This window comes from Tenebrio molitor, chromosome 2 (genome assembly GCF_963966145.1).
Source record: "Tenebrio molitor chromosome 2, icTenMoli1.1, whole genome shotgun sequence".
In the NCBI taxonomy this organism is placed as follows: Eukaryota; Metazoa; Arthropoda; class Insecta; order Coleoptera; family Tenebrionidae; genus Tenebrio; species Tenebrio molitor.
The window spans coordinates 5,947,893-5,970,780 of NC_091047.1; the positions used below are offsets into that span (position 1 = coordinate 5,947,893).

The 22,888-nt window shown below is 39.6% G+C and overlaps 3 protein-coding genes and 4 non-coding genes across 7 annotated transcripts; 2 read left to right on the top strand and 5 right to left on the bottom strand.

Moving 5' to 3' along the window:
* Positions 1-259: 259 nt before the first annotated feature.
* On the top strand, positions 260-331 carry TRNAE-CUC (transfer RNA glutamic acid (anticodon CUC)). The gene has a single exon. It is a non-coding gene; the product is annotated as a tRNA-Glu (tRNA).
* A 1-nt stretch (position 332) lies between these two features.
* On the bottom strand, positions 333-1,224 carry LOC138123586 (fas apoptotic inhibitory molecule 1). Its single transcript, XM_069038344.1, has 3 exons — positions 995-1,224; positions 710-938; positions 333-613 (listed from the first exon to the last, which is right to left on the bottom strand). Exons 1-3 carry the CDS (start codon positions 1,148-1,150, stop codon positions 414-416), a joined length of 585 nt encoding a protein of 194 aa, XP_068894445.1. The 5' UTR covers positions 1,151-1,224; the 3' UTR covers positions 333-413.
* A 190-nt stretch (positions 1,225-1,414) lies between these two features.
* On the bottom strand, positions 1,415-3,661 carry Faa (fumarylacetoacetate hydrolase). The gene is made up of 9 exons (XM_069038333.1): positions 3,501-3,661; positions 2,844-2,954; positions 2,667-2,788; positions 2,486-2,626; positions 2,340-2,437; positions 2,138-2,293; positions 1,878-2,084; positions 1,684-1,832; positions 1,415-1,635 (listed from the first exon to the last, which is right to left on the bottom strand). The coding sequence occupies exons 1-9, from the start codon at positions 3,582-3,584 to the stop codon at positions 1,441-1,443; spliced, it is 1,263 nt and encodes a 420-aa protein (XP_068894434.1). The 5' UTR covers positions 3,585-3,661; the 3' UTR covers positions 1,415-1,440.
* Positions 3,662-3,778: 117 nt separating this feature from the next.
* Gad1 (glutamate decarboxylase) lies at positions 3,779-22,065 on the bottom strand. The gene is made up of 10 exons (XM_069038332.1): positions 21,907-22,065; positions 13,107-13,343; positions 9,243-9,446; positions 8,639-8,757; positions 8,307-8,558; positions 8,186-8,253; positions 6,178-6,256; positions 5,979-6,128; positions 5,433-5,627; positions 3,779-5,386 (listed from the first exon to the last, which is right to left on the bottom strand). The coding sequence occupies exons 1-10, from the start codon at positions 21,962-21,964 to the stop codon at positions 5,213-5,215; spliced, it is 1,536 nt and encodes a 511-aa protein (XP_068894433.1). The 5' UTR covers positions 21,965-22,065; the 3' UTR covers positions 3,779-5,212.
* TRNAI-UAU (transfer RNA isoleucine (anticodon UAU)) lies at positions 5,831-5,922 on the top strand. The gene is given in 2 exon segments: positions 5,831-5,868; positions 5,887-5,922. It is a non-coding gene; the product is annotated as a tRNA-Ile (tRNA).
* Positions 13,611-13,682, bottom strand: TRNAH-GUG (transfer RNA histidin (anticodon GUG)). Its single transcript has one exon. It is a non-coding gene; the product is annotated as a tRNA-His (tRNA).
* TRNAH-GUG (transfer RNA histidin (anticodon GUG)) lies at positions 15,266-15,337 on the bottom strand. Its single transcript has one exon. It is a non-coding gene; the product is annotated as a tRNA-His (tRNA).
* Positions 22,066-22,888: the final 823 nt, after the last annotated feature.

Consider the following 22,888-nt stretch of genomic DNA (forward strand, 5'->3'; position numbering starts at 1 on the left):
TACCTTCTGTAAAAAAAGGATTGTTTGCTGAAAGTACTGATGGGTAGCCTCAGAATAGGATCAAGAGATTTAAATAAGAAATTAAAAATCAAAAAAGAACAGGCAATTTGCCAATTAACAAGAAGGAAGAAGTTTGCATTGTTTTTAGCATATTGTTATAAAAGGTGCTAATTATTTACATAATTGTTTATTCAAAAATTAATTTTTATTTATGCATTACTTTACCGTAGTTACGTTATATTTACCAACTTAAGTATTATCCGGTATGGTCTAGTGGCTAGGATACCTGGCTCTCACCCAGGAGGCTCGGGTTCGATTCCCGGTACCGGAACTTTTTTTTCTTTTAATAATAATTTATTTTATAATAAATCATACAATAAATAAAATTTTAATAAATAAAGTCTTAATATTGATCAATAAACCCCATTTTCCTCGATCAGTTGTCCGTCGACGAAGAGCTGATGAATAACTCCTTGCTTGCGGTCAACGGAAGTGGCTTTAATTGCCGCTTTCAAATTTTCAAATTCGAAACTCATTTCGCTTCCGCTATCGATAAAAGTATTTTCTGTTTCCACGTATTGTCCGTTAACCCAAACGTTAAGTGTTTGTTTTTCTAAAATGAAAAACGTTAAGCGCAACGTAAATTGCAAAAACAACATAACTGTCATAATGTGTTGTTCTAGCGTTTATTATAAGTGTGAACACCTACCAAAGACAACCCTGTAGCGTTTTCCCCCGGCCAGCACCGCCCACGACCTCGTCGCCTGCGACTGCTTTTCCGTAAACTTTTCCAGCGGCTTTCCGTCCACTAGAAGACTGTACCCGAAGGCAAAGTGGGGTAGGGGGTCCACACGCAACTCACATTTCGCTCCTTGTTTTCCCACCGCGAACTTCTCTTCCCCCACGAGCTTGAACATCCAATCCCTCCTCAAAATCTCCTGAAAGCACACCGTCCTCTATGGTCCACATTTCGGAGGGAGAACTGGAAGCGTACCTTGCCGTCCACCCTGATGACTCGCTTGCCGGTGGTGCCCCCGTGCTCGAACTCCACCGTGTGGACGCCGTCCAGAAGGGGGACGCTCCAGAACGCCACCAGGTCCGAGCGCTCCTGTGAGCCCGCTTTACTGGAGAGGGTTCCGCTTAGAGCCATGGTTCACTGGGGATTTCATGGGAAAGACCTTGACATTAGTGATGCATCGTCGATGAATATTTTAATACCACTATTGGAAGAATTTTCCGTTGTGCTCGACAATGTTTGTATTCAATGGCGATTCGTGATTCTCGCCCTTATGCAGCGGGCTCTTGGGGTCGACAAACCCGCATTTGTTACCTTCGTGATCGATAAGTCGTGTTGTGTTTGGCGAATTGCCGGGTCGGGACCGTGACATTAATTATTTAGAATGATAAACAAATCTTTGGGGGATTTTTTATTAAAAGTGTTTACAAATCAAAGGCTGGGAGAAGGGTGCCGACGCATTGGCCGAAACCGATGTTGTAGCTGTCGCCTTCGCAGTTTCCCTTGATGGTGACGGTGTCGCCGTCTTGCAGGAATTTCCTCTGGCTCCCGTCCAGCATCGTCAAGGGCTTGGTGCCCTTCCAGGACAGTTCCAAAAGAGAACCGAAAGAATCCGACGTCTAAAAACTCCACTCAATCAACCTTTCTCGCTCCTGTTTTGGTCTTACCTCTCCACTAATTGTCCCGCTCGCCATCAAGTCTCCTGGCTTGACATTGCACCCGGTGATGGTGTGATGGGCAAGTTGCTGCTTGGCAGTCCAGTACAAATATTTGTAATTTGAGCGACACACGGTAGTCGAAACATTGAGACCCTTGGCTGAAACTCACATTTAAACTAGTCCCTCCAGTTTCAACAACTTACGAGTGATGTCAACTTGGAGGTTAATGTCAAAATTGAACTTGTCGTCGTGCTTCAAGTAGTGAAGAGGCTCAGGACTTTGAGGAAAATTGTCAACCTTGAACGGCTCCAGCGCCAAAGTTGTGACGACCCAAGGAGAAATCGACGTGCCCAAATTCTTGGCAGTGAAGGGCCCCAACGGAATGTACTCCCACTTCTGGATATCTCTCGCTGAAATTTGCAATCACAATTTCAAGTGTTTGGTAGACATGGGACAATGGTACCGCTCCAGTCGTTCATCAGGACAAATCCAAAAATATGGTCCTCGGCTCGGTCGACTGTGATGGGAGAACCGAGATTGTTGCAAGCCCCTCCGACGAAGAACGCCATCTCCAATTCGAAATCCATCAGTTTGCATTTCCCAAAGACCGGAGGCGTACCTGCGAAAGCGTATAAAATTTTCCGAAAGAAAGAGACTTTTGGTACCTTCGACTGGTTGAGTTTGGCCGTTGGGGCGACGAATCGAGGTACCAGAAACTACAACGGAGCTGGCCCGGCCGTGGTAGCCCACCGGGAGGTACTTCCTGCAAGAGAAGTTGTACAAAACGCGACACGCAAGAGTGAAGTGGTACCAATTTGGCATCAGCGCGTTTTCTTTGCTTCTGAACATGATGCCGACGTTGGTGGCGTGGTGGATGGAGGAGTAGAAGTCGGTGTAGTCTCCGATTTGCGCCGGGAGGTGCATGGTGGCGTCGTACTGCGACACAAAAGCTCTACAACGATTTTTGTTTGTCTGTCAAAAGACTTGTCTACCTTGTTCTAAGCTCTTGGTTGCTTTGTAAGAGAGGGTTGTCCACCGAAAGGAGGCTTTGTAAGGTGCTACGCGCTTCTTTCCATGCTGCTCTCGTTAAACCCATGAACTGGTTCAGCGTCTCCTAGATTACAATTTTGTAATGTGCATCTGTCGTTTCAAAACAAATATAAACCGACCTGTTTGAAAACATGTTGGTGGTTTTTCAGTTCTGGACCTGTGAACAGGTGGGCTATCTGCTTCAGATCTAAGATTTGGTCCCCGATTGCAACACCTATTCTGTGCGTGGGCTGCAAAATTGCCAAAACGTAAAAAAAATGTTCCATGCGAGAGAAACTACCAAAAAATGAAAAAAAAAAACAGTTGCAGAGGACAATAAATAAATGCCGAATTTTTCTACATTGCAAATTAAGTTCTTGTAGTTTATCAAGTCCAAATAGAAAAAACAATTCGCAAAGTGACTATTTAAACGTATTTGTTGGGTAAATGACACTAGCAGCCGGAAGTATTTGATATGCATTCAGATTATTACAGTTCTCTGTATGCGTAAAGATCAGAATTAGATATACAAATCTGACACGAAACACGTCAAATAAATAATTTATTAAAACTACAATTCCGTTTCGTTCCATTTCGTAGTCTTACTTATTTCCCAGATCAATACATTTCCGTTCAAAAAACTTTGGATAACCCCCGTACAACAGTTCTATTCCGGCACCTTCATTACCGGCATGCCTTTTCAGCGAGACACGCTAGGTGGCGGTAACATCGTAAATGATGTCACACTTTCGCTGAAGACTTTTTTGTTTAGTGGTAGAAATATTTTTGAAACTTACGTCGTCTTTAGATGAGAACACACCGTACGGGAGATTTTCGATGGGAAAATCACAAAATTTCTCGTATCTTACGAAACACTTCATCGTGGAGCAGCGTGGACGACTGGCCGGCGTCTAGTCAAGGTCTCGTTTTACTTTACTTATCAACGCGATTTATACCGAATTTACATGAAAACTGGTTGTTTTATGTATGCAGAATGAGAATAACAATCGTGACAAATCAGTTTTTAATATCACGGTTTCTGGTGAACTTGAGGGATCAGAGGGATTAGTCCAGATCTATATACACTCGATTTATTGATATATTCTTACATACAGGTTCTTTACAATAAGTTTTTGATGCTAAAAAGCAACTAATTATCTGGAGTTAAGTCTAGAGTTTATATTTTTACATTTATGAAATATAATGCTTAGATATACATAATAGATACACTGTTTAGGCCGCGTCGAAATGCGACATTAAAATGATATTCACATACAAAATGGAAGACTTTGTATTTTGTTGTTACGAGTACAATGAATCAACAAATCGATAAAGAGCCGTCGTACAATCATCATAACGAGTTAATAAACAATATAAATATAATTTGGCAGTTTCAACAACTTTATACATCTCATTTACTAACCGTATAAACATCTATAACAATCCTCAAAACTCACTAGAAGTCGTTTACGGTTTTTCCTAAAAGTGCTTGGCCTCTCGGTACGATCGAGAAAATAATCGGTGCTTCCCCTAATTTTTCGTTACCCTCTAGTGCGTTTTGCCTGAATGAAATCGTAACCAAACAGAAAAAGCACCATCTGACTTAAGACTACAGCAAACTGAACCATCAAGAATTTTTCTATACAACATTATTGCGTCAGCTACACATTTTTTACCATATTAGAAATATACGCTACGCACACTTAGTGTTTTTGGTATTTTCTAATGCAATATTTTACATTTAGGACATTATTTAACAATGTTTAGTAGTTTTGTTTTAGTACATGGAAAACTTCAACGGAACTGTTGCACATCTATCAAACAATAAGTGCAATCACAACGGTTTTACCGCGTACTAAAATTCTCTCTCAATCTGTTAAACTATCCGCTAACCTAGGCTGATATGTCTTTAGTTGATAAAATTGGTTGCTTGTTCGTTCGACTCAACGGAGATACTTGCAGTGGAATTTGACGTTTACGCGTTGACAACTGTCATTAACTGGCGCAACTGTCAACAAGGTGGACAAGTGTTGGCAGTTGGTACAGACAATTTTTAACAACTACGACACTGGCTGCCAAGCTTCCGGTTTCTGCTGACAACTGTGGACCGCAGTGACTTCGCATATCCTAATTTCGATCCACAGTTGTGCAGCGCTATTTGTCTACGTTTCCTACACCTACGTCAACAAAAATGATCTAATTAACAGTATAATTGACTTTATAATTAAATGTGACTGGTAATTGACCCCGTCAAGGTTAGAAATCAACCGAACTGTTTCTTATTGATGAACGATTCGTGATAACAAAGAGCTATTTTTAGTCAACAATGGGTTACCAAAATGTTGTCAATTGAGTGTAACCGATAAATTTAACGTCTCATTAGAATACGATATGTCAGTATATTAGACTACCTAGTGCTACCGTTGAGAGAAAATTTTATTAGGTTGTAAGGATTGACCTTTGTGAGTGTTACGACAACCAAAACAACAAATTGTCAACAACTAGGAATTTACAAGTCATGCCCAAGCCGGTCCATCTCTGCCAAGAGGAAATCTATATCGCCTTCGGTGACAGCTGCAGACGAGATGATGTTTCTGAAGAAGTTTGGTCTTCTGTCATCGGGCTGGTATCCCACCATGAGGGTACCAGATTGCATCATTCTCGATTTCATGATGGGACACATCTGCAAGACTCATCTTATGATTGTTCCTTTCTTTTGTCTTTGTTACCTTTCCGAGTTCTTGCTCTCTGGCTGCAGAGTGCGGCATTTTGCGCAGACGAGTGGGAATGTACCAGAAACTGACGTTTACCATTTCCGGCTCCATGATCAAGTAGAACTTGTCGGGTTGGTCCTTGATGCGCTTCACCATGTACTCCGACAGCTCCATCAACCTGTCCATGTGCTTCTCGAAGCCGTCGTCGCCCTAAACCGAGTGCTCGTTTTAGTACGGTATCCCCTACTAACAACAATTTTTATTGCGCGTCTCGCTTGTTTGTAAACGTGTTGAAGATAATTTTGAGAGCTTCAACAAACAAATTATCGACGGTTTTGATTAATTTTACAATCGTAAATGTTTAATTGCGTCACTGTTCTTTAAATCGGCTGTTATCGAAGGGTCTGAATGTATCCCCAGTGGCGCAATTGGTTAGCGCACGGTACTTATAAGACAGTAGTCGTGAGCGATGCCGGGGTTGTGAGTTCGAGCCTCACCTGGGGAACATTTTTTTTCGCAACTTTTTTTATTGTGGGGGTTGGAGGGTGGGTTGGGGTTCACCTTGGCTCTCCACTGCAGCCACAGTTTGAAGATGTCGTTGTGGCGGCCGCACTGGATCACCTTGTCGCCGGTGTCGTATCTGATGTCATACAATTTATCTTGCATAAACAGATAATCCGCCGACATCTGGTTGCAGCTCATCAGCAGGCCCTGCAATCGAACGTCAATATGTGCCATAAGGGGGATTGGGGGCGCTTACGTCTTCTTTGAAGTGGATCGTGGAGCACTGCAGCAGGGCCCCCATGAGCTTGTGGGGGTTCCAGGTCACCGAGTCGGCCCTAAAAGCTCGCACAGTTCTAGTCACGACCTCTTAGTTCCCCAAGAAACAAAAAAGTCCTGAACGTGCAGTGTTTTTTGTTTGGGGTTTTGTTGGGCCGCTCTGTATGGCGCAAGGATCAGCCTCCCCCTGGATCCTTGCGCCCCGACTCTATAAAATCGATAGAGCCCCTCACATAAACCACTGATAAGCCCTAAAGTGCGCCTCAATTTGCATCAGAACTACTTATAGGTTTAAAAACACTCCTCTCGTCTATCAACGTGGCACTCGAGGGTGAAACATGCGAATTGACTTTGATAAGCGATAACCGTCGCCTCCTAATTGAATCCGGTCGCTCAAAACTCCAGGAATTTCCAATTGTAAGAAACGCATTGTTTTAGGCGACACCATCTGCGTGATTCCCATGTAATCAGGATTACATCCAGTCTGAATCCTGACAAGCTTTTGCTCTTTAAGGGATCGCTTTTTATTAAAGGAGAACGAACAGATGGGAGCGGAGCTTTTTTCCGAAATTAATTTCCAAGTTTCGCACAAGTGAATTAATTAAAAAAATTCGTAACTTCAAAACTTGCCGCGTTATAATACAGAAGGCAACGAAAGCTCTTGTTTCGGAGAGGCTGAATAATGGCGGAGCTTTCAGTTCCCAAACTAAGCGGTTTGATTAATGATTGCGCAATTAAGGCCGGGCCAGGGCCGTAATAAATGCAGGTGAAGTGGGACGAGGGATGGGATGAAAAAATTCAATGTCTAGGCTACGGCCCTTATGGGCCAGAAGTCGGCCCTTGACGTTTTATTAGGGTTGCGCAATGAACATTTTTTTCACGATCGTGTTAGCCTGACCGGCTTAATTTGCACCTTAAAAATTATGTTCATGAATATTGTAACGAGAAATGAGTGTCTTAAATATTTATAGAACAATTTGAGACAATTTATTATAATTGGATTGGAATATTTATAATTAAAAAATGAAATAACATGTTCACCAGGGTGATTATAATTTTTTCAAGCATCCTGTGTGGCTGTGATTTATACTTACATTTCTTACAGGTTTGCCGCTTCTCACTTTTTGGATTTGTGCTAGTAATTTTTAAAACTATTTTTCTCAGTACAAATTACGGTGATTTGAGTTAATTAAGGCATTAGAAGAGTCTGTCAACACTATCTCCTTCTAATTATTGTAAAGAAAAATTACATTATTTAAAAGCCCCTTATTTTTAGGCAACCAAGTAATCACTTCCATGCGAGCAATAAATTTTGATCGTCAAGGTCATTCTTTGACGCAATCGAAAATGCTCTGTTGGAAAACAGTCGTAAATATCATAACCTTTCATCATGTTGTATGACATTAATTGTCATTTTTTTCTCATTTTTTTGACACTTTGTTGACAGGGGCAGGGAAAAATTTTAAATTTGTGACAATCTAACGCGACAGTAGGTACACCAGAGTGATAGATAGGTGCCAAATTTTTCCAAGACGGTACAATCCTAGAAACATTTATACAGAGTTATTATAAACTTTCCTACATCATAATAGGCTGTGATTTACGGTGTACGTATAGATTTGCCGCCTCTTCTGGATTTGTAAATTTGACATTTGACAGCTCACACTTGTCATTTTGCCGTTTTCGTTGTATATCATTTTTAAAGTGTCGTGAGCTAGCTGAGGAAGCAATAGAAATCATATCATTAAGAGCAAAAGTGAGACTTTTTGTGCTAAGCCCAGAGATTGACGACCGAGACGAAGTCGAGGTCGCAACCTAGTGAATGACGTTTATGTCAAAATTTACGAAAGTGCACAGCTAACTATGTTTTGTTTTTTCACTCGTGAACTACCCTGTATACGTTGCATTTTTTTAAAATTAACTTGCAGAAAGGTCATCATTTCCTAGATTGTAAATGAAAGCTCGCTTAGTTATTATAGTTCTCTCACCGCTCGACTCCGGTCATCCTCGGATGGCGATACTTCTTCGAGAGGAGCAGTCCACCTCCCCAGGCGGCCTGCAAAACACCCTTTTAACAAAAACTCTCCGGCCAAAATCACTCTTTAATACGTCGACGTGGAGCCACATGCCGTACTTCTCGCAGATATCGGCGATTTCGTTGATGGGATCGAAAGCCCCCAACACGGTTGTTCCGGAAGTGCAACAAACGAAGAAGGGTATGTGACCCTTAGCTTTCCTATCAAGGATCAGACGTTCCAATTCCGACGGAATCATGCGACCGTGAATGTCCGAAGGCACCATTAAACAATTGTCGGTACCTAAACCGCAAATTGAAGCGCAGGATTTTACGGAATAGTGGCTCTGAAAGAGGACACATCAATCATATCTACAGGGTGTTCACGTAAAGTCGAAGCGTGAGACCAAACTGGTTGGTTTCTCACCTGGTCCGAGGTGTACATGACGAGTTGTCCCTGTATGGTGGCTATGCCTTTCTCTTTGTAATTGGGGAACATCTTGTGGCGCGCCGCTAAGAAGGCGTACAGGTTCGATATCGACCCCCCTGGAACGTAAACATTTCCCCCCGAAATAAATTAGCAGTTGTGCCGAACTGCCAACGCCGCAAAACTTCCAAATCTGACAAATTACCCATATAAAATTTCAAACGAAATTACCGTTGGAACGGTACTAAATTACATTGTCATATATAAAGTGGCGCCATCTGCTTCCGAATTAATTCCCGCAATTTAAATTACAAATTTCCTTACTTATTGACGTCGGAATTAAGAGATTTGCATGTTTCGCGCTTAATCTAGTCCCGAGTGATGGAACACAGACGAACTGATTTGTCGTTTGTTGCATTTTAATAGTGCAATTTCGGAATTTTGCCGTGTCAGCTCGGCTTTGATTTATGGCCACTTGGGGGCAGCTGCGGCGTCCATCAAAATTTATAAAACAACGGCAACATTGACGTTGTGTTTATAAATTGCACCGTAATGACAAATCTGTTCGGGCGTGATGCGAAATTGTTGGAAAGGGATGATTCACCTGGTGCCAGGATCGAGTCGCCTTTTACCCAGTTGCTGCCGATGATCTCTCTCATGTGTGTCATGACGACGTTCTCCATCAGGATGAAGACGGGGGCGATCTCGTAAGTGAACATGTTGGTGTTCGCAGTGGCTGTCAGCCATTCGCCGGCCATGGAAATTAGGTCCAGTCCACAAGAAAGCTGGTTGAAAAATCTTGGATGTCCTGGAATGAAAGACGTGACGAGAGAACTTTTCGTCGTTTTGACCATTGAAGTAATTTACAATTAATTTACATTTGCCATTCAACGTGGAAACGCTACAAGCATTCGGGGGGCTTTTCCAGATTCCGCATTATTAATAGAAAGAAAAGATCCACGTTAGCTTTGCAAATGTATTGTGAGTTGCATTTTCAATTCCGTCGGACTCATTATCACTCGTTAAATATCCTGTATACGGAGTAATCAAAAAGGACTGTCTTGAGTTGGCAATAGAGTTAAGAAATTTTTTTTCGGCTATTTGCAACACTGCAACCGGATATGTTTTGTTGCTTTTAAAGCTAAACAGATTGGCAACATTTGTGGAATTTATTATACATGTAAAGTAGCACATTCAAAATTTGACAAGTTTTCGTAGTAAGCTGGACCAGACAATCATTTATGGATAGATACCCTGTATTATATTACATTAAAGCCCCTGGACTTTAGGCAACCAAGTGATCACATGAATCTATCTTTGATATAGTATAGTGCAGTAACATTATGTATGGTAAGTGGCAAATTTCAGTCAGCTACGACGTAAGAAACATTTTTGATAGCGGTTATGGCGTACTTAGAAAATAATACATTGTTACCAGTGACAGGACCGATAAGGAAAAAAAAATTGAAAATGACCGTTTTGTCGTACTGGTCATTGAAAATTTTTTAGTGTTTTTGGAGTCTTTTGGCCTTCAGTTTCACCGAAAATGCCACCAACTTCAGCACTTATTTGAGCGTTGGTCCTGGAACGAAAACATATCTGGTTGTTGTTGGTCCAGAGCTCGCAACAAAAAACCATTTTAACATTGTTTCAGTTCCAGTGACTCGTCTGATCTCGGATTAGGCTTAATCCAATAGGTCACGTGTCGCCGGTGAAGGGTGTGCATGATCCGCAAATAATGTCTTTGTTTCAAGTCCACTGACATTCAATTATTCTGGGCAATAGCCCGAAATAACAGCAGATTGATGGTCTGGATCACGCAGCAATCCCAGTCGAAAAAATACATTTTTTCACGTCACCAAAAAAGGTATCAAAATGCGTATACTATATTTGGTAAACACTCGACGCACTTGTTCATTAACAACATATGCAGGCACTCGTGATCTAATTGGTTGCCACTTTATTTCAATTAATTATTCTGCGTAATTTAGAGGTGGGACGCATTTGGCGTGACGTAAAAAATTTTTCGTCGATAAAAATCGGTCCAGGAATCCGATTTGAAACTATTAAAGAGCGCATTCCTGCGCCTTTTGGGTCGACTGGCAGGGGTGGTTTTAATCCGGCGTGGGACACTGACTAGGGCACGGATAAAGCCGGGGGCGCTTTGAGTGCCCTTAATTACAGCACTCTGACGGGGTGCAAACTCGGTGTTTATATTGAAGGGTGCACTGCATCCAGCACTAGCTGCGACACACGACCACCACAAATTTCCAGCAAGTCGCGCCGTCTCAAAGTCAAGTCTCAGCTCGAGTCGTCGAATAAAATACGACGTTGAAATTTAATTTAATCTTGGGGCAGCGATAAACTAATCGGAAAGAAACTTCGCCGTCATTTCGAACTGAAATTAATTTCAATCGGGCGCTCGATCTGGAAATATCAGAAGTGATTAGGACCCGGAGCGGCGGAAGTGAACGCGCCATGACACGTGACTCTTACGTACGTCTCGGATACAGTGGCACGCTTTTGGCACGTCTGTTGCGTGTTATTTTCCGAGCCGATGGACATGATTCCTGCTGCATTCAGACAGAGATTAGTACGGCAGCAGCACGACTCCTGCCACTCAACTTTCCCTTTTCTTTCGCAGGACAAAGCCCTCATTATCCCTCTAGTTTGTCGCGATACGGGAAAAATTCTTTAATTAAATTTATTTTGGCGAAGAGGCGGATGTCGGATACGGGCGCGATGGTGGTGATAAGAGCAACAAAAGCCGATCCGACAAAAGTAATGCGACCTTCATGTGTGTGTCAGAAGCATCTGTTTGATTTGGTGTATCTTGACATTGCTGATGTATATAGTGTGCGGAATTGAATGGAGACGGGCTTTAGCCCAATAGTCCTGACAGACGGGGGATGCTGCAATCCTGAGCTTACAAGGCTTAACGTGCCATCCGTTTTCCACCATCAACCTGGGACCTAATTCATGTCTTTCTTTATAGATCCGGACGTTTATCGCCCAGATGCAGATTTGGGGCGAGATGATGCCAGAAATGAGTTCTTGAGGGGACTCGCTGTATTTTTTTAATTAAATTAAGCGCCGCTGCGTTTAGGAAGTGCCAGCTTTCACAAATTTGTCACAATTCTGTTAGTTTCATTTAAATGGAGTATCTTTCAAACGAACAACCTTGTAATTTATTATTAAAGAAAGAAAAGGAGAAATTGCACGTTGTTTTGATCATTTTAAATAAAATTTGAAGACGAAATTGTTGTGCCCCTTGTTTTTAGGCAACCAAGTAATCACATTTATTTACCGTTGGTTTGTAAGACGCTATCAGCATTCACGATTGTTTCAAATTTGGCCTATCTATGAAAATCTGACATTTTAGTTGTCAATATTGTGATTTGACATAATAAATCTATTTTAGGTTATAACTGAATTGCACTAAATTAATTACGGAATTAACAACAAGACGAATATTTAATAACGAAACGTCGTATGACAGGACTTGACTCCAATCCAACAAAAAACTATCTTGGCCTGCTGCGTGTTTAAAACAATCGTGAACGGCTAATATGCATTGTAAGTGGCAAATGGCACAGCCAACTAATGACAGCTCTGTGTAGATGCAGGAGTGTAAATTAAAGTAATAACAACAATGATAAAAATATGAGTTTTTTCTTGTACGGGTGATCAAGAAGGACTGTTTGAGTTGGCAATACAATTAAGAACATTTTTTATTTTGCTCTTTGCAACACTGCACCTGTAGGTATGTTTTGTTGGTTTATTTGACAGATATCTGACGTAACCGTAAGTTACTTCAGTTTTACCATTTAAGGATAAAATTCAGTATTACCAACTCAAACAGTCCTTGTTGATCAACTTGTACATATTTTTTACATCTCCCATAACTGTTTTCTATTGCATTTTATTTTCTGTTAAAACAGTCTGATATAATATAACTGGAAATAATTTATGTAAATGGGTTAACGGTTACTTTTGATTGTGCCAGTCGATATCTTGAGAGTCAACAACCGGACAAATCTGTATTAATTGTGGAATGCTGCAAGTGTGAAGTCAGAGTCCATAGAATAAGAGTGAATTCTGAAAGAGGATCCCCCGACGTGAGAACGGACTAAGAGTATTAACATAAAAAAGTTATCGGGGCCGATTTGCGGCGGCCCTCGTGGGGTGCTCAGCCCTCTCCGATGAATTCATATTCCCGCCACAATCTGCTCTGGGGTAGATAACGAATTATCATTGAATTACAAGTTTCTAAGAGCAAACAAAGATTTCATCAGGCGTCAACCGCACCGCGAGCGTCCCGACGGCACGCGTCCCGCCCCAGCCGCTCATTGTCCGTTGATTGCGGCGCTCGCGCCTCAAAACCACCCTGATTGCATTCAATTTGGCACCCTCGCCCACACTTCCGCCCGATAGAAGCCCCAATTTATTGCACACATGCACCGCTCACCTGTTTTGACTTGGTACTTGAGAGTAGTGGCGCAATCGTGGATGAGTTGCTGTAGTGATACCCCCTTATGAGGCACCTTGAGGTCCAGTAGGTTTTGCATCTCTTCAGGGTGGCGGAAATCCAAGATTTTTTCATTGCGGTCGTTGGTCGTCCGTACAAAATCCAGAAGGACGTCGACCAGCTTTTGCAGGAACTCGTTGCTGGTTGGGAAGCTCTGTGTCTTGTATGGGAGGATGTCTGCAAGGCAAACGACAGATTTGTGCTATTGATATGCAAAGGAGGTTTCACCACAGCTGAATGGACTGATTAAAGTCAGTCAGTATTAAAGTCATTAAACTAGTAGTAGGCGTGGCGAAACGAACAAATATATTAAATGTACCAATCACATTTTTTTTTGTTAAATCTTGTTGTCAACAAGAGAAAGTAACTTTGTAATTGTTAAAAAATAATTATTTTAACAAAAAAAACAAAAAAAAAGCCTTCACCGTGACAATGTTTGCACATTGCCGTGACCAGGATTCGAACCTGGGTTACTACGGCCACAACGTAGGGTCCTAACCACTAGACGATCACGGCTATCGAAGGCGTTGGTAATCGTTTTGATTTCGCAGTACTAGCGGAACTGAATTTATTTAGATTATATGCAATTTTTAACAATTTTCAAAAATAGTAAAATGTGTTTAGAAAAAAATCTGTACGTAAACAATTGTCAAAAACCATACTTTTTGGAAACATTTTAACCTTGCGTTGTTTATATCTTATAAACTGTCAAAGTTAGTTGCCATAACTGTCATTATCAACAGTCACAATATTATCGCATTTTAATTTCATTTTAATTTTATTATTTATTGCAAGACATCACTTTTTAACAAACTAGTTATACAAAGTTATACATTACATATTAGCATTACATTACATTGTGTCACGCAATCGAAAGTATGGATTCTTTTTATATGTATTTTGCCGTTTATGTATTGTAATAATAATAATCTTCACATTTTATTGGAAAATCATAAAAATCATAGTACAAAATCAGATCTATTGTTCTCAAAGAAAAAATGTTCTTCACTGCTGTTGCAGGGGCTTGGTACCTAATTCTTTTTTACTTTTTTAGTTTATTTTCAAAAATATTTCGCTACTTTGACCAATATTGTGACAGTAACGTATATTTTCTTCCTGTAGTCTTTACAATATCCAAATATTGCAAAATGTTTGTGGGTTGTGCTCTAGTCTGTCCCTCCTTTAGTTTTTAACAAGTTCTTCACATTTTGGATGCCTTCTTGTTGATTTTTTTTTTATTTATACTTCCAGCTTGAACAAATCTGCTGATTACATCTCTAATATGGGCTACCAAAGACGTTTTCTGCTTTAGAACATTTTGTAACGTATTCATTCTTTCACCGAAAAACTCCACTTGTTGAAGAAGAAATTACAGATACAGTAAATATATCCTATTTTATTTTCATTGTTGTTAAAGTAAGAAAGTGTTTATATGTTCAGATGTAAACAAAATGATTACTATTACCAGAGTAACTCCATGAGAACTCTTTAATCAACACTCTGAAAATTGACAAAAAATGGAAACTGCAAAGTGACAAGTGTGAGTGTGAGCTGTCAAATATCAAACTTACAAATCCAGAAGAGGCGGCAAATCTGTATAAGTATAACTCACAGCCAACTACGACGTAAGAATCCTGCTTTTAATGAATATCTTGTAATAAAAAGTTGCGCTTATCGTTTGAACAACGGAAATACACCACATAATAATAAGTGTCGCACGGTGTATATTTTGTTAGTGGATGCGCGTACCATGACAGTTTATCCTAAAATCTCCACCCCAAGTCATCAACGTCTTCTCCAGATAACACCCTCGACTCCCCCACAATAAACCATAAAAAATACTTATCTCGGCCAGGAAATTTACTTCCACTATCTCTCATAGCGTACGCAATGCAAAATCGGCCGCACAGTTACAAAAATATTTTCCAGCGTTTGGGTTACGCAAAAACAGTCGATTCTAAAGCCATCGCCGCCATCTGCTCCCGATGGGCGGGTGCACCCCCAAAATCAATACGTGTGGCATTTCAGTCTTCCGTTATGTAACGTCGCCACAAATGCCTCTCGAATTCCGCACTCCCAATTAAAAAAGAAGAGTCCTGTGCCGTGACCAGGATTCGAACCTGGGTTACTACGGCCACAACGTAGGGTCCTAACCACTAGACGATCACGGCTGCTCAAGACATGGCTTGTGGGGAGCGGCCAAAGAAAAAGTAGAGAGATTTGCACTTTTCCGCTCTACTTACTTTCCAATGCTAGGTGCGCTACACTTATTGCAAACACAAGACAATCTGAGATCTTGGTGCGAAGTTCTTTCGTTTCTCTGAGTGCAAACTTCGATTTAAAGTTTCAATTGGACCCGACCCGCAGGTTCAATTTCCATTTTTCTTGCGGCCCCTGTCGTCCAGTTGCTTTTCCCTCCGCGATCCGCCCCGTGTTCGTGTCTACTTGTTTGGATAATTGCAGGAAAGCCACAACAATTTTTCAAGTGTAATCCTGCCTCCCCAGTTTATTTAGTGCGGAATTACCGGCATTAAAGTTGTCTCTTGTGGTAACACGAAGACTCCCTCGAGATTCGGATTGTTGGGGAAAGCTCATTAATAACTGGTGCGATAGAGATATGCAAAATCTTGCGAAAGAATTGATTGATGGTGGGGCTCCAGCATAATCTTCGAAATGTGTGGATGCGTCGAGGCTATCACATGAAAAATCGTCTCGAGAGAATTTTCTTGGTGGATGGAAAAGACCGTGGGGCACAAGTGCACATTGTTGCACATAGTTGGGATGTATAAGCGCTGAAAAAGGGCCCACGGGACGTTTAATTAAACCTAAACTTCCCTCCATGGTTAGCATTCCTGCTGCAGATGGGGGCACAAGGCACAGGCGTCTCGTCTGAACAACCACCCTTTCACTCAACACATTCTTAACATCATACATTATTTTTCAGTTTCAATTCGTATTCTTCAGGTGTGAACAAAATACCACCAACTTTTTTTGTACCCAGAGCACAACATTCCGTTTGTTTAGTTTCTGGATCAATTAATTCGGGAGATCTCCCCCTGATTATTTTTTCATCGCGACGCCACTGCCCCCGTTTGAATTTTCTCAATATCCACCCCTCTTGTGCGCCTCTTCGCCTAACAGATGTTACCGGATTCGATCCCCAGTCAGTCAGGCTTGATCTGAAAGGACGGGAATGTCGGGAATTGAAAATTATTCACTGTCTTGATAGTAATTGAAATACCTCATGTCTGTTTGCTTATTGTAATTTTGATTTATGTCCAGTGATTGTAGAATTGGTGGAGGACGGTATTGTGAGTCGGAATGTCGTGTAAAAAATTGCAGGGGTTCGAGGGAAAGCTCTGGAGTATTCTTAAAGCTCCCGGAAGACGCCCTTGCGGTGGATTTAGTCTTTTGCAGCCCCTCTTAATAGCCCATCACTCAAACTCCTCTATTCGGGACTTAATCTCTGTACTGTTTTATTGATAAATTAACTGTCAATACGTGGCAGGAAATGTTTTTGCGAAAAAATGGATCAGCCCAAGAAAATGTTTCGAGAGATTTTAATTGAAAACTAAAATGGGTGCTGTTGAAAATACTGTTGAAAAAAAAGATGTGAATCTCATTTTTCACAGAAAGGCAATAAATTTTACCAATGAAAACTTGTAGATTGGTTTTCGATTTGATAGGAAAACTTTTATTACATTGGACGTAGAATTCTGTAGTCCTTAGAAATATATATCGGGCGTTCATTTAAATTTCTCATCAAAGTTGGCGTTGAAGAGTTGATTGTGAACGCACCACACCCCAGTCTGCAGAGTAAAAATACAAACAACGCAAAAAGTGAGGTTAGATTTAAACAGCTGATCCGTGATTTGTAATCCGTGGTGCGTTCACAATCGACCCTTCAACGCCAACTTTGAGGCGAAATTGAAATGAACACAAAGCGCTGCACGCGTGCGTGTAAACATCCCACGTCTAAAAAAACGAAATCAAATTGTTTTTCTTTCTAGATCGTCGTTTTGCGCCTTAACTGCAGACCATCTTGCTCTCCGGATGTCCCTGATTGGTGTAAAGCTCATTTTTCGACCGAGGTCTGTATTTCCGCGCCATTATCTCTCTGTATCACACAACGTATGTTCGGAAATACAAACCGTTCGATCCGGGCGAACGTCGAGCTTAACGAGTTTTCAGCTTATCGCCGGAGATAACCGTCGAGCTTAACGACTTCACAAACCAAACATTTTCGTTGCATTTATTATCGCGCGAATACAAAGCCAGAGCTAAAAACCGTCCGCATTAAAACTCATCGCCGGATTGCCAAGACCTTTCCACATCATTTCCACGCCGCCAGTTCCATTCTCTCGAACATGCAGCCACCACTTTCATCTAGAAAGTCATTAGAGCTTTGTGAAAGCACCTGCGGATGGAAAGCTCCGGTCCGAAACCCAAACCAAAATTGAATAATCCGATCTGAATCAGTTTAAATAAACTGTATTGGGGGAGGCGGCACAGGTGCAATCAGACCGCACTTTATCCCCTAATTGATGTTTAAACCGGCTAATTAATCATTTATGCACCCTGGAAGCGACACACGACGAGGGACCCGACTCGGATACATCGCCAGCCGACAATATGCTAGAGGGGTAGGAGACTGTTCGCAAATAAGGGTGCTAACGCCGAATATATACACTGGGGAGCTGTGATAAGCAAGAATTAATTTAAATTCGTTTACTTTTCGCACTTGTTTAGTGGAATTTTTGCATTTTGTAATCGTGAGGAACGCAGAATTGAGTTGGAGGGCTTATGGACGCGGTTCGATCGTAACAGAAGACGATAAAGTGGACTCGTTTGTGAGGAGGGTTCTGCGTAAAATTCTTTGTACGTTCGAGCAAAATTGCGAGCTGGAATTTTACAAATTAATTTTGCACGAAAGGGGAAATTAAAAATTGGTTGACGAAATTATAGCGCTTGAAATGTGGAATATTGGTCTACGAATTGTGACAGACGCATTTTGAGCAGAAGTAAGAAGACAAAGGAATCGTTTGAAAAATATTAGAGAAGTTTCTTTGAATATCTGGAGCCGAGAAATGCTTTAAAATTAATTTTTATTTTGCGTTTATAACAAAGCTACTACAGCACTCAAAAGAGTGCTGTAATAGACTCAAAAGAGTGCTGTAATAGACCAGTACAATTTACATTTTCAAGGTTGGTAACTTTCAATGTCACACATCAAATTCCAAACGCCAAATCACGCTAAAACAATAACTGGAACTGTCAAGTGTTCCACTGTAACATTTGTGTTACCAACCACTATAAACTGCCCCAAATTTTAAGACTGAGATTTTTCATTTAAAAAAGGGCAAAATAGAAAAAATTGTGTATGATTGTAAGGCATTTTGTAGCACTTACTCCTATATTACTCCTGATTTCTCGCTAGCTCGTCTTGCCCTAAACCCGTGCGTGTTATAAAATGCTTCTTACAAAACTCGTATTAGAATATACCATTACAGAACTCCAGAACTACAGAAGAGAATTGTGAAATTAAACCCAAACCAATAAAGATTGCAACTTGTACAACTCAGTCGTTTTGAAGAAATAAGTACATAATTAAATGCTCCATTCAATTTTCTCTGTTTTGTTTTTTTTTGTTTTTTCTGTTTTGTATGATGTTTCTGAGTAGGTTTTTTTTGTTTTATTTTTTCTCAACAGGACTGATAAGATACTGCAAATTTCTTCCAGAGAGTTGTGAGTAAATTACAAATCTTTAGTTTAGTTTCTGTATAATGTGTTGCAAAAGTGGGAAAGTTCGACTTACTCTAACCGATTACAACTTTGCAAAGTCTAAGAACTAGAAACTAGAACTTTGGCAGCATGTGTTCGTACTACTAACGCATTTGCAACTAATTCCAAAAGTTTTTGAAGATGTCTCCTAAGTTCACGAATGTTTCTATATAAAAATAATTTTCAAAGAAACAATTTATTTTCATTATTTTAGCAAGTGAAAGATTTCTTACTCTGGTTTTCTAGACGTTTTTGCTATCTCCGATAGTCGTACGTTTTTATGACTTCAAAGTAAGCAAATATGAGGAAATGGTGCTGTCACTGTTATCGTCAAAGAAAAAGAAAGATAGGTCATTCGATCTTTAAAATATTATATTTTATTATCTCATTGTCATTATGGAGAGGTTGAAACATGTTGAGCTAAATATAAAAATGTTGTGTTTAGTTTAAGAGTTAGCCGTTGGCTCTGTATGACATTCTAAAAGTCATTCCGAAAAGATTTGATAGAATAGGTTAGAATATTAGATTTAGAATTAGAACAGATAGAATAGGTTATCGTAAGATTTATATCTTCTCCTCTCCTCTTACAATTTTTTGAAAATTTGTCAAATATTGTTTCAATGTTTTGAAAGTTTACTTAACAAATCAATCTTTTGCTTTTTGTTTTTCGATTGTTTGGTGTGAGCGTCAAAAAATATTAAATAAGAATATCATGGACAACGAGGATTTTTATAGACAAATCCTTATTCTTCCTTCGATCTCATAATCTTTACTACTAAGGGGGGCACGGCATCGAGGCCGGATTTATTTATCATTACCAATATTTCTATCGAGTAATGACTAATGATAATTCCTTTGAAAGCACTGTTTACTCGTATTGGTATATTATCATTTATCATTTATTTTGGGATACGCCCACTTTTTACATGACATCCACGTCAGGATGTTTTCATACGACAATACGGATTACAGACAATACTGAATTCAAGTGATGAAGATATGAAGTATTGTTATAATAACGGAATGGGATGTTTCCCCCAGCGGTCACCCATTCAAACACAGACCACGCCTGATATTGCTTAATTTGACCGATCGAATGATTATTATATTATTTATTCCCTTCCAATCAGTAAAAATTTGTATCACCACTGTTGGTTTACCAAAATATGAATGAACAACAATTATTGTGTTGTTGGTTTTTGCTTTACAAATTCTGAATTAATTTGTGGGATTTCCGGATAAGTTCGTAAAATTTATGTTTTATTGTGTTACCAAAAAAGAAAAATTTGAAAAGAAAACTATAATCGGCATTATTATTTCGAAAAAGAACTAATTTTTTAGATTGAGATCTAACTGTTAGTGCATGTATTTTATATAATAGAGAATATTTTTATTTAAATTAAAAATTATACATTTTTTAGATAGCAAACAGTAATGTAACAGGTGTTCACTTGAAAAGTTCATCGAATTGGCTTTGATGTTCGTCGCTACCTTCGTCTAACCAACTGTCTTTTCAAAAATAAAGTCAAAGCCAGCTCGATGAACTTTTTAACTGAACACCTGTTATTAGAAGCCCATACATCTAGAACTCTGAAAATTAAAACTATGAAGGAATTTAAAAAGAAACCTTCGTCCTTTCGTGTTCTTTAATAAAGACAGTTCAAACATATCTATGAAAATCGAAAACGAAATGAGTATATTTTTTGGTTTATCTTGTTGATGTATTTATTTTACCCTGGCTTGACCTGACCAGACCTGTTACGTGACAAAGTCAAATGATTTATGACAAAATGGTATAATTTATCAACAAGAGGATCATCTACCTGCTTGAACCCACTTATTTACAGGTTCAGTATAAAAATGAAAATGGAGCCAGCCCGATTCAATAATTTTCAACCGTTCAATTACGCAGAACATAAAGTAAAACAATTTTTGATTTTGTAATGCAAAAATGGGGTTCATTCAAGATTTAGTAATTTTTTTTCGGCTAATTTTGTAAATAAATATTGAGTGTTCAGTGTAGAAAACAGAAACAGAAAATTTTGTCTCATTTTTTTTTATTGATAGCTTTATTTAATAACGAAACATAGTAAAAAAAAACAAATTGTGTTCTTAACGATTAATCAAATTTGATTAAGTTTTTTTAACTAGAAGTAGTGATTTAGGGGATGAAAATAATATTTTGGCAGAATGCTGAAAATCAAAATGAAAAAGCAATTGCAAATTTATCCAAGAAATGGTTCTTTTAGTTATCTATTTTCTTTATTTATTATTTTATTTATTATTCTTTTAGTTATCTACACTTCCATTCATTATTTTTTGTTTTGGCTACAAATAATTAACTTACTTAATTTTAATCAGTATATTTTTAATCATTATATTCACTTGAATTAAATAGTTCTCATTTGTAAATTTGGAATTTCAAAACCACATATTTAATTGAATGTAAAACCAAACCAAATTTCATTTTTCTCAAAATTTTTAAGTAACCATTAAACTTGACAATATCACGATTATTTTACATAATTCGAGTATATTTAGTAAAAATAGTACCATACAAAGAAATTTTAACCCACCTGTAGATCAAATTCTTCTCAATCTCTGTTACGTCACAACTCCTAGACAACAAACCGAAAAATCAATAATCCGAAAGACATCCAACAATCAAGTTTTTCTGAAATTTTGAATTTTCTGCAACCCGAGCAATTACCACATTTTTGAAACAAGTTTTGCTATTTACGTAACCATACCAAGAAACTGACAATGAGTCTCACTGCATCGCACTGATTGAACCCGTCATTGCGTCATTAACAATAATTTTAATTGCTAATTGTCGCGCAGATGTTGCTCTGATTAAAATGCAACATCGTCCGCGTCCCGATTATGAATTTTTGGAAAAAATCCTCCGCCTCTAGCGTTTTTCTTTGGCTAAAACGACATCTAGAACAAGCACACTCACCATCGTATTTGAGATTTCCGGTGGCTGCACTGAGTTTATAGTTGGATGTGTTGGCCATGACGAAGGCTGGAGCTTCTGGAAGCTGTACGGCGTCTAAAGCTTGTCCGAAAGCCCGTTCCAAAGGTCACACTAGGTGACCCATTTCGAGGATGGCGCGCGCAATTTTGACGTCAGCGTGTAGGAGGCACGACTCCTGGGGTGGAGCCTGGAACGAGAGCTTTTTGTGGGGGTGCTGGAGCTTTATCATATAGATTTTTCTTTCGGCGGGCGAAACGGTTTTTTCCGCCGGGACGGGCCAGCTTCGACGGATTTCAGGAGGTCGCACGTGCAGGATTGGGCACCTCGGGTTAAGGACGCCAGATAAAGAGGAAAAATAGCACACAGAAGGGGTTTTCAGTGAAAAAGCTGCTAATATGTCTTCTACAGCAGAGTTATTTTTAGAAAAAATCTCGGCTGGAATGTGTTGCATAATATTTCAAATTAAATAAATTTAACATATTTAAAGCACTACGTGGGAAGTTTACACGCACGAGCGCAGCGTGTATTGTTTTCCTACGTGTACTTTATACACATAAAGTTGATTAAAAACAATGTTTGACGGTGGTGCAAGAATAATTTTACAAAATTCATTTTGTTTTTTATTTCTGTTATTCCTCCGCAATAAGTCGCAGTCCAAAACATTCGCCAACTTTTATTAATAATGTAGAAATCAAATTTGGAAAAAGTGTGCTTTTGACAGTTCATTACGGTTTTGTTCAACCGGCGAATTCATGTCTTTCAGAAATGTCATTAATCATGAAAGAATTCCAATAAGTCATCATTGCTTTGTGCCAAATGTGACGTTTTCGCAAAGCCAGAAAAATAAATATCGAAAATGTGTAGGTGTGCTATGTATTGGTCACCAATGGGGTTTAAGGGATTGTACGCATGTCCTGTGACCTTACTCCTTTACCCTTTGATCAATATTCAAATATTCGGGATG